The following is a 19,105-nucleotide window of genomic DNA, read 5'->3' as shown; positions in this document are numbered from 1 at the left end:
ACCACTGTCATCTTTAGTTTGCTCACTAGTTGGCAAAATGATCGATAGTGCTTCTGAACAATATTTATTATGAAAAGTACAAATAACATTGTACTGGAAAAAACACAAACTTGAATTGAATTGAAAATTCATTTCTGTAACAAAAATATTGGTAACACTTTATTTTAAGGTGTCATAGTTACACATTAGCCTACTACATTTTCTTACTATAGTAATAACAGTAAATGATGCATAAAAAGTAACTTAACAAAACACTAACTGTAACTCTATAAGTACATATAGTTAATTAATATTACTCTGTACTTAAATGAGTAAGAAGGCTACAATGTAACTACGTCACACTTTATTTTAAGGTGTCCGTGTTACAGTGATACATTTAAGTACTGAGTAATAATAATTAACTACATGTACTTACTATAGGGTTAGGGTTAGGATTGGGGCACTGTGAAATAAAGTGTTACCAAATAAAGTGTAACCAAAATGTCGTAAAAATGTCATGTTTCTTTGTTTTTTTAGGGGGTCCCTCACTAGTGGATCCATTTCCACAAATTCCTACGCTTATTACAATAGCTTTCCACTAGATGGCAGGACAATTCAACATTCAACATTCATCGTTATAGTCACGAGTCACCAAATGTGCCTGAAGGCTCCTCGAGCAGAACCACATTAAAAACCAGTCATAAGTTCCTGTTTTGGCAGACAGAACTCAACAACAATTTTCATTGTTTGTGTCTGTTGCCATCCCAGACTTGTGATTATCCCAATCACAGCTGAGCATCCAGCAGCTTTTGGTGGAATTCTCACCTCATGTGGCTAAACACTGTACTTGTGTTTGCATTGAGCTCGCGACAGCTGGTAACGATTCACAGCTATTTATATGCATTATGTCAACATTGGTTTTGCTCAAATACTGAGGTTTTACCGCACATGTGGTTAGTGATGCACAAGCAATAAACACAGCATATCACTAAACCAAATAGCTTTCTCATATCATCACACTCATTTAAGGGAAATAAATTGTTTCATACAAACAAGCTTTATTTACAGTAAAGGGTGGAGAAAATCACCATTCGTGTATCAGAACATTGATTTTTCAATCACTATATACATTATGTTTGTGAATAATGTCCGTGATAACATGTTCTGCTCCAGTTAGACTGACTTGTCGGGTTTGCGGCACGATAAATAACACACAAAAAAAAGATTAACAAATATTTTTTTAAAAAATATAAACACCACAAATCAACATCCCCATTTGTAATTTCCATGTTACTAATAGTCTGAGATTTAACAACACCATAAAACGGTTCTTGCCATGAGGTACGGGACGATAGCTCAATTTCAGAGAAGGCCAAGAGAAAGGGACAACGAAAAACATCAAGCTTTTGTTGTAATGGCTACGTTTGTGCTGTATCATTGTCTTCGGCCAGCGTTTGGCTTCATGTCGCACCAAGCCACTCTTTATTCTGAAATCAATGTTCTGGACTTTTGCTGTCATCAGATCATCAATAGCATCCGCACCATAGAAATCCTCTCAAAGCTGACAACAAGTAGGCTACCTAATTTATACTATATAAATACATAGGTCAACAAATGCACAGCATTTTTTTCATGAAATAGCACTCATACGGAGAACATTAATCAATAATAATCATTTAAAAAAAGTCCATTCCTGTCTTTTTAATTTTTATTTCTGCCAGGACCAGTCGTTGGTCATTTCCTGTACGGGCAGGTGTTTTTCCACGTGTCCGTTTGTGCTCTTGGCCTGCGGTGTTGTGCTTGTGTTAGATTTGGGTTCACTTGGAAAGCTGTCCTCATTAGATTGTTCCTGAACCGGGCAGCTGAAGGGTTCGTCTGTCCCCCCGCTGCTGCCCAGTGATGTCTGACTGACGTAGACCACGATGATCTCACCGCTGAAGTTCATCACCTGCCCGCTGGAGATAAAAGTAGTGTTGTTGTTTCCTGTCACCTGACCTGACAAAAATAGGCAACGCATCAGAACTGGTGTTAGCGGAAGGTGGCAGAAATAGTATGCAATATTTCCATGAACTAAATATTCATTCCTTTCCTGTAGACAAATTAACGTTATTTTAGTACCACTGATATACTATTTTTGTTCATATTTATACTTACTTTATTTCAGCTAATTTCTCATTTTCATTTTCATATAGGCCTATTATATATATATATATATATATATATATATATATATATATATATATTAGTGCTGCTGTCAAATTGATTAATCGCGATTAATCGCACCTAACATAAAAGTGTGTAAATATATAATGTGTGTGTATGTATATATATATATATATATATATATATATATATATACATATATATATATATATATATATATATATATATATATATATATATATGCCTACATATTATTTTTATTTATTTTCTGTCAAATCGATTAATTGCATCGAACAAAATTTTTTGTTTATATAATATATGTGCGTAATCTGCGTATATATATATATATATATATATATATATATATATATATATATATAAATGTGTGTGTGTGTGTGTGTGTGTGTGTGTGTGTGTGTGTGTGTGTGTGTGTATAGTATAAATATACATATAAATATACATATACACATACACATAAATATATATATGCATATATGCAGTGCTGGTCAGAATTATTTGCCCCCTTGGTAAATATGATCAAAGATGGCTGTAAAAAAAAAAAAATCTGCATTGTTAATCCTTTTGATATTTTATTTCAAAAATTTGCAAAAATCTAACCTTTGAAGTAAAACAATTGAAAGTGGGGGAAAAATCACATTATGAAATAAATATTTTTCTCCAAAACACGTTGGGAACAATTATTTGCCCCCTTTTATTAAATACTTTTTTGCAACCTCCTTTTTCCAAGATACCAGCTCTGAGTCTTCTCCTATAATGCCTGATGAGTTTGGAGAACACCTGACAAGAGATCAGAGACCATTCCTCCATACAGAATCTGTTGCTGTCACAAAAAGTGTTTGCTGCAAAAAAAGCTCTTTTTTTGTCTTCATCTTCCAGATCATCAGGTCAGATGAAACAAAAACATTAGCTTTTTTTGGCAGCAAACACTTAATATGGGTTTGGTGCACACAGGGATAAAAAAGTATCCCATGTGTAACATGAAATACTCTGCTGTATCTTTAATGCTGTGGGCCTAACGTTCTGCCAGAGGTCCTGGACATCTTGTTCAGATACATGGCATCATGGATTCGATCAAAAAATCTAAACCTGACAGCCTGTGCTAGAAATCTTGTAACGGGCCACGTTTGGATCTTCAACAGGACAGTGATCCAAAAACAAACATCAAAATCAAAACAAAAATGGGTCACTGAGCACAAAACCAAGCATCTGCAATGGCCAGACCCGAACCCTATAGAAAATGAGTGGGCTGAACTGAAGAGAAGAAGCTCCAACATGGATCTGAAGGATCTGGAGAGATTCTGTATGGAGGAATGGTCTCTGATCTCTTGTCAGGTGTTCTCCAAACTCATCAGGCATTATAGGAGAAGACTCAGAGCTGTTATCTTGGAAAAAGGAGGTTGCAAAAAGTCTTTAATAAAAGGGGGCAATTAATTGAGTTTTGGAGAAAAACATTTATTTCATAATGTGATTTCCCCCCCACTTTCAATTCTTTTAGTTCAATAAAAGGTTAGATTTTTGCATTTAAAAAAAATATATATATAGTAGTTAACACTATTAACCCTGATTAATAACACTCCTGGAAGTTGAACAGGACAATTTTCAAGGCTAAACATTTTGCATATTAATGTAACCCTATTACAGTATTTAGTCATACAAGGAAATGGCTTTGTAGTCTTGCTGCATGTCTTGCGTGTGAATACGCTGCACTACTGCTTTAGATGTTTAGTGGTCTCCATAAATAGTCTACATTACAAACTGGAAGCTAATAATGCCACATAAGCACTGACATGGCAAAAAAAGCTGTTTTTGTGTCAATCCCTTTTGAGCAACGAAACAGCTTCCTTCCACTTAAAACTTCAACATGGGCAGATTATATGGTTCCTTTTTTTTTCTCTCCGAATATACACACAGACTATCAGTGACTCACATTTCACACATCTTTTAGTCATTTAGCCGCTATTCCATAATGGACCCTACTCCCACTCTTTGCTGTGGCTGCCTGCCATATTTTCACAAACACGACTTACTGGAATGCACATGACCTGAATGTGCTTGTTCTAATTATTAATACAAGATGTAATGCTTTATTCTATAGTGTTCAGGTTACTGTGTATTTACATAAGAAACGACTGAATAATACTAATGAGCTACACGTTTATACATTGTGTAATTCCTTTGCAGAGATGTAATTAATAACAATAGGATGGAATACGAGTAAAACAGACACTTTGAAATAACGTTACTGAAATGGAAACATTTATTTTGCCACTACTTTTGATTATAAATAATAAATGATATAAAATTTAAACTTTTTTTTAATGTATCCTTATGTTCAACAAGACTGCAACTTTTTAAAATAAAAAATACAATAAAACAGTAATACTGTGAAATAAAATGTGATTTATTCCTGTGATGGCAATGTACTCATTCTTCAGTGTCACATGTTCCTTCAGTAATCATTTTAATATCTCACTGCTCAATAAACATTTCTTATTATAATCAATGTTGAAAACAGTTGTGCTGCTTAATATTTTGTTGTGAAAACCGTTATGCATTTTATCAGGATTCTGTGATGAATAGAAAGTTTAAAAAAAATTTGCTAATATATATATATACAGTGCTATGCATAAGTTTAGGCAACCATGCTAAAGTTGACTAAAAAGAGGAATAAAAAATCATATTTTGCAAATTTAACTTAATGCCTTATTTTAAAAAATTAGGAAAAATCCAACCTTTAAGGACACCAATTTTCTTTGTGAATGAATAATGTATCGTAAATAAATAAATGTTCTTCCTTAAAAAACAGGGTGCATAAGTTTGGGCACCACTATGTTAAATTCCCATAGAGGCAGGCAGATTTTTATTTTTAAGTATTTTTTTTTTTTTTTTTTTAGGATACTATGCATCCTGATAAAGTTCCCTTGGCCTTTGGAATTAAAATAGCCCCACATCATCACATAGCCTTCACCATACCTAGAGATTGGCATGGGGTACTTTCCATAAGATCATCTCTCAATGCAAATCAAACTAGCTATTAGGCTAACTGAAATAAAATCATGCCAATCTCTAGGTATAGTGAAGGCTATGTGATGATGTGGGGCTATTTTAATTCCAAAGGCCAAGGGAACTTTATCAGGATGCATAGTATCCTAAAAAAAAAAAAAAAAAAATACTTAAAAATAAAAATCTGCCTGCCTCTATGGGAATTTAACATAGTGGTGCCCAAACTTATGCACCCTGTTTTTTAAGGAAGAACATTTATTTATTTACGATACATTATTCATTCACAAAGAAAATTGGTGTCCTTAAAGGTTGGATTTTTCCTAATTTTTTAAAATAAGGCATTAAGTTAAATTTGCAAAATATGATTTTTTATTCCTCTTTTTAGTCAACTTTAGCATGGTTGCCTAAACTTATGCATAGCACTGTATATAACTTTTCTAACATTTTATTGTCTTTACAGTCACTTTTGATCAATTTAATATGTCCTTGCATCCTATCTTCTCTCTCTCTCTCTCTACATATATATATTCATTCATATTTATTACGTAGATTTTTATATATATTTAATTTATAAGTTTTATATACAATTATATAATATTATTTATATATTAATTTATTAGCAGTAGTTCAATTTATTAGTAAAGAAACATAAACATATAATAAGGGCTGTTTTCTAGCACTTTTAAAGGTTTTACATATGGATCCAGTGATCTAGAAATGCAATAAATAGTGAGTAATTCAATACAAAACATCAGCTGATCCAGTTTGTTAGCTCAGCCATCTGTTTCCAAAATGACTCTCACACTGCATTTTTAACCCTCTATAACTGAGAGGTCGTGTCTTTGATAGTTTCCAATCTTTCATCATATCATACTGTTTTTGCCCATTTGGAATAGAATCGCACGGCAGTGCTTGTAAATCTGGCATAAGCGTGCCAAATGAGTTCAACAGAATCCTGTGTACTGGAGTCTGGACTATGACTAGCAACAGTTTCGAATACCTCAGATGCACAGACAACTTCTCATTTATTTTGTCACGATTTTTGCGTGTGTTAATGTCTTACCGGATGTGAGGGCGGCATCTGAGCACTGGTTCTGGTACTCCGCGTCAGGGTCCGACAGTTTGCGGTCATCGCTGTGGATCAGTGAAAGGCCCTGGTCGTTAGCGCTGACAGACGGCAAAGGGGGAACGGTGGTGGAGTCTATGCTGCAGCAGCAAGGTTCGTTCTGTCTATACAGCCCCTCGACCAAACCTCGGTCCCCGTTGACGCCTCTCATCTCCGACATGGCTTCCTTGCCAGCAGGGCTGCTGTAGTCCAGGTAGAGTTCCTGCGAGCGCTGCAGATCCACGTAATCGCATGCGGGCGGGCCGTCCAGCGAGCAGCTCTCACACAGCAGAGGCTCTTTCAGGCCGATAACCTGCACGTTTCCCGTGGCGTCCCCTGTCCTGCAGGAGCTGCACGACGCCAGGCCCGTGGCTACCAGCTGACTGCAGTCCTCGTTCTCTCCCACCTCTATGGGCTCCTTCATGGAAAGCACACAGCTGCAGGAGCTGCCTGACAGGGGGGACGACGGCCCGCATCCGGAGTCCACGCTGGAGCTCCCAGACGAGGTTTCGGCTCGGTCCTGGTCCGTGGAATCTGACATTTCTGGGATGGTTAAATTGGTGCTGGGACACATGATCAGGGACTCCGGAGGGGTTCTTTCTTGGCAGATTAAAGGGTGGGTTTGCAGACCGTTTCTAAAGTGATATGAAGTCACGGTTTCCTACAAGAAAGCAGGGTTGGTAAGTCTTTATGCATCGCTAGGTTTTGAAACAAGTTTTCAGATGTGATTACTTACCTGTCGATTCCTACTTCCTTTTAGGTTTTGGACGCATGTGCGTAGATTTACTGTGGAGTCGGAGAATAAGCTTTAATTAACAAGATAGACAGGAATCTACCACAAATTGTAGCAAACAAACATGATCCCGAACAACATTTACCTGAGAGGAAGTTCAGCTTATCTTTGCAGCAAAACAAGAAGAGAACGACCAGCGATACCACGATGATGACTGAGAGGATGGCCACAAGCACCCAGGGTGTCATACCTGAGGAAGTTTAGGTTTATTCGTTACACCGGTCTGTGAAGGTTCTGTGTTATTCGGGTCATCATAGAGGGCTTAGTAAAGTTTGTCTCTGTTGCTCAATCACATTTATTGCTCTTGGATGAGAGGCGAAACTGCTTGAGCAACAAAGAAACACATCCAGACTAATCCTACCAGACATTACAGATACCAGCCAACACATAAAATATGGGTTCCTAGTCATTTGTAGCTTTTTTTTTTAAACCAATTTTACATTGACTTTTATAGTCATTTAACATTGGCAGATTTTAAGGAGAAAAAAAAAATATATATACAGTATATATATATTTTTTCTTTATAGGGGTCAATAATTTTTTATCAGTACTTTCAAGAATTTGGTGCATTGATTTCCAAAAGATGTGACATCATTTCACAATATTGCTGTTTTTACTGTATTTTTGATCAAATAATTGCAGAGTATGAAAGAATTCTTTCAAAAATATTACAAAATATTCTTACCAACCCCAAACTTTTTGAATGGCAGTGTATAATCGTTAACTATGAGGCCGAAAATAAAGATCTGATATAACCTACCAGGAGAATGGAGTCCACACACTACATCTGTCTCAGTGCTTCCTGGCTGTTTTTCGGTCTTGCCAATAGCTTTACAACTGGAAGAGAATTAGACATATCAATACAAGACAGCCCAAATAGCCCGGCCACTTTTGGTTTGATCCGTCTCAATTTTCTCCTCTAAGAGCAACCACAAATGAAAGAAAGAAAAGGGGCTCTTTCTAAGGGAAGTGGTGGAGGAATTAATCATAATACCAGAGTGCGGTAAGACTGCGGGGGCTTTAAAAAATGACAGAGCATGCCTGAGACCTTCCCCAGACAAACAACGCCTGTGAGAATGAGAGCTGTGACTTTGCAAATGAGCCCTGTTAAAGGATAGATCTGCATGTGTGACGCAGAGGACAGGCATCTTTGTGGCACACACTCCCAACTGTTGTTAAACCTATTGAGCTGTTATTGTATTTTTTTTAATAAGAGCTGTTATTGACTTTTTAAGCTTAGATAGAGAGGCATACTCACTCTGTCCATCTCTTGCAGGATTCTATTGATTTAGAATCTGAGAAAAATCCAGGTAGGCAAGTCACACAGGAAGCTCTGCCAGTCTCTAAAATGAAGAGAGAGTGATAAAAGATTATAGATAGAGAGACGGACTTACACTCAGACAAATTAGCACGCTTAAAAGCATATTACAATTTATTCTTATTTATCATATCTAGATAATAGTTTTTTTTTTATTCACTTTGGTACTATTTTCACAAGGTGTACATTTTTTAAAACTCTTAGTACTAATATCACAACAGATCATCAAAAGTGTACTTTTTAAAAACATTTCAGCATGTTTTCAACTGTTAGTACAATACACAAAATAAGTGTTTCATCTATATAAATAATTCATTAAACTGCCTTTCATAAAGCTCTTACTATCAAACTTTTGATTTGCATCTCTTCTCGTTCAGTTCAATACATTTTAATCCAACTGAACCTAATGGTTGATCAATGAAATCATTTGGTACACCTAGATATTGATTCTATAGACTGTTTCTATAGAACTTGTTCGCAATTTTCCGATATGGATTACCAAATGTAATGAATTATTTTTACATAAGTGATTTATAGATAATAACCACCACTATGTCCAAAGTGTGTGCACATGCATGTGTGTGTTTGTGCAAGAGAGAGAGAGTGAGAGAGAGAGAGAGAGAGAGAGAGAGAGAGAGAGAGAGAGAGAGAGAGAGAGAGAGAGAGAGAGAGAGAGAGAGAGAGAGAGAGAGAGAGAGAGAGAGAGAGAGAGAGAAATTTGCAATTTGTGAACATAAATCAGTTCAAGGGAGAGGAAATGCATCATGGGAGACAGATGGCATCAAATACAGCATTTAACATTACAGTATGTATGCCATGTGATACTGTAAACAGATTACCATGCTAGAGATTGCCACATTACTGTAACTTACCCTTATAAATGTCAACTATAGTATAGATTCAGTCATATGGGACAGTGAGAGCATTTACTGTACTGCCAGCAAACTCTGTTCTAGCACAAAACTTCATAGCAGTTTCATAACTTCATCACACACAATAGATAGATACTATTACAAACATTATGGATTCAATTACATAAGTTAGGTCATGTAAGTGTATTTTCTAATGTGGCATCTGTAGCCTATATTACTGTAATTATTTCACCATCAAGGGTGATTTGAAACATGTATCTTGCATTGTCTGCTGTTGAATGAACTGATTGTTAAAAGTATTAAATTGAAAGAAGATCATACTGTTGTGTTTCGGTGATTAAACCAAATGTTCTCATTACATATTCCAATAATGAACTGAAATGCGTATAACTGTAATGAAAGCATGGGATCAGGTTTTGAAAGAATTACTAGCGAAAAAGAAGTATACTTCAAGTTCATTTTATGAAGTATACTTAAGTAATGTTCAAGTATATTTTTTAATATACTTGATGTAGTAAGTATACTGATATCAATGTGTACTTGTAGTAAACTTGTAAGTGTACTATTTCAATACTGCTTGGGACTAAATTGGCCCACTTTTAGTATATAAAAGTATACGTTTAAGTGTAGTGTAAGAGTAGTAAACTAAGTACACAACTAGGTTTCTCATTTGTAATGCATCTGTACTAGATAATATATACTAGTACATAAAGTATATTTTTGAGAAGTATATAAAATGTAGACTGAAAGTATACTTTCTTATTTTTAGTTTAAAAGAAGTATACTAATAGAACACTTGAATAAACTTTTTTTTCGTAAGGGTTAAAAGTGTGATCAATTTAGATTTTTGTACAAAGAGTTTTGAAAATGTACACCTTACTTGTGAAAATAATACCAAAGCTGTAACTTTATTTCCTTTTTATTTTTCATACTCATTTTCTTCTCATTTGTATTTCTGTTTTTAGCATCTTATTTACTTCCTGTTGTATAATGTCTATTGCATTGTCCTATTCAATTTGTTATATAAGTAGTGAAAATATTGTAAATGCCAATCAAGCCTGGATGGACGGACGGACAGACGGATAGGTAAATAGACGAATGGATGGATGGATGGATAAATAGACGAATGGATGGATGGATGGATGGATGGATGGATGGATGGATGGATGGATGGATGGATGGATGGATGGATGGATGGATGGATGGATGGATGGATGGATGGATGGATGGATGGATGGATGGATGGATGGATGGATGGATAGATAGATAGATAGATAGATAGATAGATAGATAGATAGATAGATAGATAGATAGATAGATAGATAGATAGATAGATAGATAAAGCCTATAATCTACAAAGTGTAAATGTCAAGATACTAATGATGAAATGTAAACTACAGTGTGTCCACATTCATTTCTGAGAACTGTATTATGATGTTCTTTCCATTTGGCACTAAACCTCGTGCTCCACACCACAGAGCTGGAACAGCCACTGATTTACTGCACTCTCAATTACGGGTACACTTCATCTATCTATAAGCCACATGATTAATGTCTCCCACATTAAACTTCGAAATGAACTTACTAAAGGGGTAGTTCACCCTAAAATGTAAACTCTGTCATCATTTTCACACCTTCCATGTTTTTCATGTCGTGAACTATCCCTTCGTGATTTACCAGAGTAAAAATAGTTCTCATTTGCCCGTAAACATGTTCCTGATGAACTTTGTGTAGAGTGACCACAAGCTCTTACCACCCATCACGACTCCTTCTCCCGCAGGACATCTTTGAATGGCCTCACAGTACTCGCAGTTGATCAGAGAGCAGTGGAAGCCCTGCTTGCACCGACACGGTTCCGCCGCGGTGGGGTTGTGTGGAAGGGTACGGTTAAATCCTTTCCCTGCAGAGGAAGATTGATGGCGGGTGTTAAGAAATAATGCAAAACCAAACCATACTCGTTTTTTACGCGCATTATGTGACACTGACCCTCATCGCAGAACTTCTGACGAATACACTTAGTGTCACTGTTCCAGTCCGGCTGGTACTCATCACGGGCACAATCACGGCACATTGTCGGACTCCCGTCGCAATGGGAAACAATGTATTTTCCTGCATTCAAAGGAAAATCTTACTGAACTAAAGATGTAAAATGGGTTTGCAAAAGGTCAGTTAATACATATTGCATTCTATATTTTTTGGTAGAAGGAAGTCATGGTATGTTATAGTTGTTTTGGGTGTGTGAAGGCCTCTTCCTCTTTCCCTCATCCTTCTGCTTTTTCAGATGGGAAAAACCAGCACATTTTGACCTGATCTTGTTTTTCCCAGACATCAGCTTCACTCACACCATGAAATGAATGAATGGGTTGCAAAACGGATGGGTTGCTCTTCATAGTATAATTAACTAGTCTGTATTACTGCTCACCTGGTTCACATTTTTGGCAGCATCCCCCATTGTACTCGTACTCGTTCTGTTGGCAGCTTATGGCCAGTCCTGCCTGAAATGAAATGTTTAACAATAGTTCAACGAACACGTTGGCTCTTGTATGATAAAATGCTTGTGATGTTCCTCATTTGCATAAAAGCATTTGCATTCACAATATTTTTTATGTTTACCATGAGAGAGAGGTAATCAAAATACAAGAAAATTGTGTCAAAAGATCAGATCTGGTGTTAAAATATTAATAATGCAATAATCAAAATCTGTCTGTTTTATATAACATTTACACTACCTGTCAAAAGAAATGAATTACACTACCTTTTTATATATATATATAAATAAATGAATACTTCCGCATATGAGATGTCTTTCAAATACATGAAATATTCTTTCCGGCCCCAAATTCAAAATCTATATTTTAAGAATGATAGTGTATTTTCGTTGCTGATATTTTCTTTCCATTCCAATATAAAACAAACAGCAATCTTCAATTTTCCGAGCTAGTTTTATAATAGCTTTTAACCAAAGGGTCCAGACTTTTAGTCAACATAAAGTAATTTCCCATTCATTTTGAACAGTCCATTTATTAGTGTACTATTGTGAAAGGGCTTTCTTGATTTTTTTTTATAATTGGTGCAATGGCATTCAGGCATTTTGTCTTGTGTCCTAAGCATTCAAATACTTTTTTAGGGTCACTATATCTCTAGTCCGTTTGGTGATTTACACAGCAACTCAAAAACTACACAAAGTTTGGCATGTTGAAATCTAAATGTTGGCTCTCGGAATGAGAATCTTCAAGGCATAATCATCATTTGAGTGGTAAAAGCATCAGAGAATGAAAGAGAGAGGGGGAGTGTGTGTATGTGTATGTGTGGAGGGGGTGTATTGCCCAATCCAAAAACAAGAAGAAAAGCACAAAAAAAACAAACACCCACATCCCTCCAGATACCACAATGGCATTCCACGGTTTAACAGCAGGGCAGAATTAAATGCAATCCTTTAATTCAGCGTAAATCTGAGAAAAACCGTCCGTAACTCATATAAAAGACAATAAAAAAGAAAATAGTGCCAAGCTCAGCAACCTGGGCTCTCGGCGAAGGTGGAAAGGACTTGGCTGAAGTACTAAGTGTTTCTTAGGTAGAAATAATGCTCAAATTCAACTTTTTTGCACAGCACCGTTAAAAAAAAAAAATGCTTTCAAATCAGCACCACTGGCAAAGCCTTAGTTTTCTGTATTCTAGCCAACATAAAATGCAGGAAGAGAAATCATTTTTGTTGGGGACTATAGAAGATGATATATGAAATATGAATGCTCTCTTTATCTCTCTAAAACAAGGAAAAAAACAGAAGCAAAAATTTTCCTATGCGACCAGGATCAATGGATTTATCCATCATCAGAAAAATCCATGGATATCATGGAAATTCATGAGGAAATAATCCTTATCAGATTTTTTGATGACAACAAGCTTTGTCAAAACAAGTGACTAGCGCAGGTCACTATTCAACAAAAAATCAGGAAGGAAAACACAAATTTATTCAAATGATGAAACTTAAAACATACAAACAAAGATATTTACTCTAATGAAAATCATGAAATGAAACATGACACTTGAAAATAATCTCCTTTTTGTTTTTAAGACGTTGATCATAGTTAAAGATGTTATTCTGAGGGTTTTTCTACCACTGCTGAAAAACCTAAAGGCCTTTTGATGGATGCATGTGAAAAAACACAGGAAACCAAAGGAATGTTTACAGTTCATTTCTGAACCTGCATTTGAATGTAAGGCTATACTCAGGCAACACAACATATTTTCACTGACTAAATATATAAGATCATGGTCAGTGACGCCCTGGAAAAATTACATGTTAGAAAATATACACCGGACATTGAGAAATCTTTTCTCACAAGGTCTCACCATTTTGAGCTGCATAATGCCAAAAGCACTATGGGAGTTCACTACAGTTCTAATGATTCAGTTGCTTTCCTTTGCATTCATTCTGTTTATGAATGCAAAGGAAAAGATAACAATGAAGTAACAAACATAAAGCTATGCTGTGTTAACGATACTAAAGTCAAATCAAATAAAATCGAAACAAAAAAAAAAACTGAATCTGAAGAAAATGATTCTCCCTATGGAAGTTTGAAAGAGGAAGCACCATTTCCAGAATTAAGTTTCCAGATACTGACATTTTCTTTCATAACTCTAAAACCTGGCAAACACAAGTTCAGGCCTGTGTGTGATGCAACAGAAAACATGTTAAAACTTTTGACCTGACAGGACATTAGACAACTAAGAAAGACAATTGAATGAATGAATGAATGAATGAATGAATGAAAATGGGCTTTGACAAAATAATACGTATCAGTAAAATTTGCTCATATCACAAACCAGAATACAGAAATATTCCTATATAAGGGATTTTCTTAACGTTTACATGGGAAAAACATTTCTCTGCATCCTGTGGCCAAATTCAATCAAAAAGGTTATATGTAAATGCAGTTTGGAGTTTCACACAATTCCTGTGAATGTAATGATAATTTACATTTGATAAGCATCAAATTTACATTTGGCTGAAAAATCCAATGATTCCTTGTAAACAAAAACCCCACACACTTCACACTTATGGTTAAGAAGACCATCCAAAACAATGAAAACAGCAGAATCCCGGAAAAATTTACATGGAGTTCCCCTCAAAGTGTGCAACAATTCAGCGAAAAGTACAGAAAAGCTAATATCTGACCAAAATCTGCTCATGACAGGGAAGGAAAGAGTTTGGATGCGTCTCAAAACCCAGTGAGCTGGGTACATTTTTGGGCATCTTGAGCTAATTCGCCATGCAGTCCTAAAAATGTCTAGTTATGTCTATTCAATTTTGAGACACAGACTGCTTAGCGATGGGATATCCCAATATCCCTGTGAAAGATCAAGTTACATACTTAGGAATTGTAATTAATAAAGATCAGAAAACAAGATGTAAACTAAATTTCGATCCTCTAATAATGAAAACTCAATTCTTGGCTGCAGAGAGACTTGTCAATAAGAGGAAGAATTCTACTCTCTAGAATTCTAACGTATGCAGCTCTCTCCTTGGAGGTCCCTGTCAAACTCTCTAATTTACTAAGCAGATGCTCTTGGCATGGTCCCTAATATACAAACATAACTTTTCCCCACACAGATATTACTTATGGAACAATAAGGATATTCTCAACAAGAACAAATCACTTTTTTTTTTGACAACTGGTTCAAAAACGACCTTCTTTTAGCTGGATAGTTTTTTAATTCACAGGGCAGACTTTACAACTATTTAGATTTTTTACAGAAATATAAAATTCCTATAACTGCTACTGAATATGCTATTGTTTTCAATGCTATTCCCTCTGGAGTGTCTTTTCTGTTGCAAGGTTCTACATTTCCATGGCCACGTACGTACTTTTTGAACCTAACTGACACAATGATCGGAAATGTATGCTTTTCTGTAGAGTAACAAAAAAATATATTATAAAATCAGAGCTCTCTTCCAGAAAGAGATAATGACAATTCCTTATGTAATACCACACTGGAATAATACTGTAGAGAATTTACCGTGGGAAAAAGTATGGTCTTTGTCTCATTAGTATCTGCTTACCAATAAAGTTAAAGAAATAACATTAAAATTAATTCACAAATGTTACCCAACCAAAGCCTTTCTTAGGAAATATAAGTCAGACATGGAAGTGAATTGCTGTTTTTGTCACTCTCCTGAGGAAGATGTCATTCACTTGTTTTGCCAATGGACTCACACAGAGAAATTTTGGTCAGATTTGTTAATCTTATTTTGTAAGTGACTTTTCTTTCTGTTTTAATGTTTTGTGATGCTTTCTTTGGTTTGTTTGACTACTCAAAAGAGAAAACAGGACAATATATTACATAATTAATTTGTGTTTCCTTCTAGCTAAATTTCACATACATAAGCAAAAATTGACTGGCTCTAAACCTCTCTATTCTATATTCAAAGATGATCTAGACAAATACATGGAAACTATCCAAAGCTCTGTTAATCCCAAAGCATTGGGAACTATCTCTATATTAATCCTTTTTGTCCTCTTAAGGTAAATGCATTGCATTGTTCTTTTTTTTTTTTTTTTTTTTTTACCCTGGCAGCTTATTTGTGTCTTTGTATCTTTTTTTTTTTTTTTTCATGTCTATCTGTATTGCTTTAATGCTTTGTAATGTTTAATAAAAAATATATAAAAAATGTGATGGGATATTCAACTAATTTCAGCGAAACGGTTCTTTTGAACAGTTCATTTAATGAACCGGTTAAAAACGAAACGATTCATTAATTCTCTTGACATCATTTGGACTTCACTAATGTGTCCCAGTTTAGTTTGTTGCAGCCATAATCTTAAATTAAGCATAATCACATTAAACAATGTTAAAATATCCTACATCACTTACAAAAAAAAAAAAAACCTTTAAAAAATCGTTTCGTGTGCGTGTTTGGTACTGTCTGTCAATAAAGTAACAAATTTGCATTGTGTTTTATTTGTAACATTTCCGCCATTCGGCTAGGCCTGTTACTGTTCGCCCCCCAAAAAAACTTAGCATAGCCTACTGATCGCCCCATCAGTCAAATCTTCACTCCAAGTGCTCTTACATTACCGAGTCTCGGCTCATTAATTCGAACTAGGCATTTTCGAAAGGCAGAGACTGTTTTGTTCACGGTTCAATGAGCAGCTTTGAGCTGTTAACACAAGAACCGTTTGGGCCGATTCAGTCAGATCGAACGAAGCGATTAGACCAGTTCTAAAGATTCACTGCAAAGGTCCGACTCAAAAGAACAAGTCGTTCACGAATCTTACGTCGCTAAATGTACACAAACCACTTTCCCAACAAAGTGCTGAAATGCAAATAGTTGAATAAGGCAATTTGGCATTGTGAGGATGAGGATTTTTTCAGTAAAAAGAGTGAAAAAAATTATAATTTCCCGGTCATAATAAATTCCCGGTTTATAATAGCCTAATCCAGTGCCATTCAAAAATAAAGTTTGGTTTACAGGAATCATTCGCAAAAGCATACCTGCGTGCATAGAGCAAGGACGAAGTGTGTGATCCATCCTTGAAATATCCAACTAGCTGAAAAATTCACTCTCATTATTCTAAACTTTAAAACAGGACTCTGTAATCTCAGTTTCACTATTGTTGTATTGTCCAGTGAGGATCAGCAGCAGACGTCTGTGCGCTCTGGGATGAAGGGATGAAGCTCCAGACTGCTGTAGTTCATTCCCAGCGAGCATGTCCCATGATGTTCACTCACTCACCCACGCCTCGACTGCTGCTCTCCTTGTGTTTCCACTGCTCTACAGTCATGTGGAAGCTGCTCAGTTTCTTACACGCTCCTCCCAGTTTTCGTAATCAAAGTATTCCACATATAAACGGGGTGACGTTCATAACAGCCAGACAATCACGGCTGCACTTTATTTTACAGTACGTGCACATACAGTGTACATATGTGGACTGGGCAATGTAAGATAACTACATGGGTTAAGGTTAATTTAGGGGTCGGTTCAGGGTTAGTAGCTAGTTATTAGTTACTGCAATTGATAAGTACATCACAGTATGGATGGGTTACAGTAGCTACTGTAAAATAAAGTGCTACCACAATCATTATCTGTCATTATTGTTCAATTCTGTAGCACTTTGGTGCAGTGAAGATGAAATAAATGACTTTTGAAGTCGTATAAGGTAGCGTGAAAACCCCATAAATCAAAAGTTTAAGATATCTATTTGCTAATATGCAACAGCTCAGTGCTGGAATACTGTATCCTAATAGAATGCACTTGACTTACCATTCAATTTCCAGTGTGGTGAGTGAACCTAAAATAAAATCAGCCATGATTTCTGAAATCTATTTCTAAATGTTAAAACGTGTTATGCAAAATAGGGGAAAATATGGGAGAATATACTGTGCAGAATTTAAAATGATATGATCAATAAGTTATGACAACATTAGGTTTTCACATTGCGAGCAATTTTCAACTTTTTTTGTATGTTATGCGATTCAACTCATTTTGAAGTCAGTTTAATGTAATTTAAGTTGAAATGACTTTTCTTTTTCTTTTTTCTGTTTTTACAATCAACTTGGATGTAATCTTGTTACAATCTTGTTGGCAACAACTTATGGTAAACAGATAAAAAAAGGACTTGATTTCCATCCAATCAAATGTTAGGTTGGCAGAACTCAAATGATGTGCAGGAGTGTGATCATTTTACAATGTTTCAAACAAGGCTTATTCAGTCAGATGTTATAACCGTTTTATTAAAAAGTTGGTGTAAGTAAATAAATATTTAATTGGACTTACTATTATAGTGCAAACTGGTATTTATCTATTATTGTAATTTGTTATCACAATCATAAATACTGGTTTGTAGCGCAAAGAACAAGCAGTTTGCCATTTACTGTGTTTAAGAGAAACTCCATATTTAATGCATTAAATATTTTGTAGGCTCCTGCTTTTTCCATTATTTTCAGTAAATAAACCTTAATTTCCCTCAAGCCCATACTTGCTAATATTCAAGAGTATAAATCCTGTATAAATAAGATTGGTTTTGTGGTCCTGGACCAGAGAGTTCTACAATTCTCAGAGGAATATCATATAGCTAAATGATAAATGTTTCAGATTAAACTTATGGTCCACTAGTGTGTGGTCTCTCTGAGCAGAAGGTCTCTATTTAATGCTAAACTGTGAGTTGTTTGCCTGTAATTCTTATCTTGCTTAACTGCCAACTCATAATTGCTCACTTGGCATCTGTCTTAGAGGGTAAATGGGGCAGATACACGTAGCAATGCTTTTGGGACATAGGTGGGGTGTTTGAAATATTGCCAGAAGTTTCTCTAATTCACCATCCTCTCACTTTCAAGCACAAAACATGCTGCCGTGTCTGTTCCTTTAAGCCCTCGCTGCCTGCTTTGAATAACAGTCATCAGTAAAGCTCAAGGGCATGTTTCGGCATCCATGCGCTCTCCTCTATGCTACCACTGTACCCTGCATGCAAATCAGGTGTACTTGGTGTCCTCAATTCCTGGAGACTTTTCAAAGCTGCTGTCAGGCAGTTGTAGAGATGTCATAATAGACCCGATTGTTCCAGCATGAAAACAAAAACAACACCCAACCAACCCAACCTGATGTGAATATGTTATGATTTTTGAATTCAAATTCATCCTGATATTTTTTAGGGGGCATAGTCAAGAAAAGTCAGGGTGATGCATGCTATCCTGGTATTATAACAAAGAAAAAAAAGTATCTTTTAAGGAATTAAATGCTTTGAAAGAAAAAGTACTGTAGTTTGGTATAATTTTGCATCATTTGTAAAAAAAGAAAACAAAAGCTTCACTGCTTTTTAAAATGTCAAAAACTTGCTTGCGAAATCAAA

General features: G+C 35.7%; 1 protein-coding gene across 1 annotated transcript; it reads right to left on the bottom strand.

Annotated features, from left to right (window-relative positions):
- Positions 1–1,017: 1,017 nt before the first annotated feature.
- Positions 1,018–17,007, bottom strand: tnfrsf11a (tumor necrosis factor receptor superfamily, member 11a, NFKB activator). Its single transcript, XM_084399067.1, has 10 exons — positions 16,752–17,007; positions 11,677–11,749; positions 11,241–11,363; positions 11,008–11,154; positions 8,323–8,407; positions 7,825–7,901; positions 7,150–7,254; positions 7,008–7,057; positions 6,230–6,932; positions 1,018–1,974 (listed from the first exon to the last, which is right to left on the bottom strand). The coding sequence occupies exons 1-10, from the start codon at positions 16,824–16,826 to the stop codon at positions 1,688–1,690; spliced, it is 1,725 nt and encodes a 574-aa protein (XP_084255193.1). The 5' UTR covers positions 16,827–17,007; the 3' UTR covers positions 1,018–1,687.
- Between the last annotated feature and the right edge of the window lie 2,098 nt (positions 17,008–19,105).

This window comes from Rutilus rutilus (assembly GCF_951802725.1).
Source record: "Rutilus rutilus genome assembly, chromosome: 24".
NCBI lineage: Eukaryota > Metazoa > Chordata > Actinopteri > Cypriniformes > Leuciscidae > Rutilus > Rutilus rutilus.
This window is presented reverse-complemented; position numbering and strand designations above follow the sequence as displayed.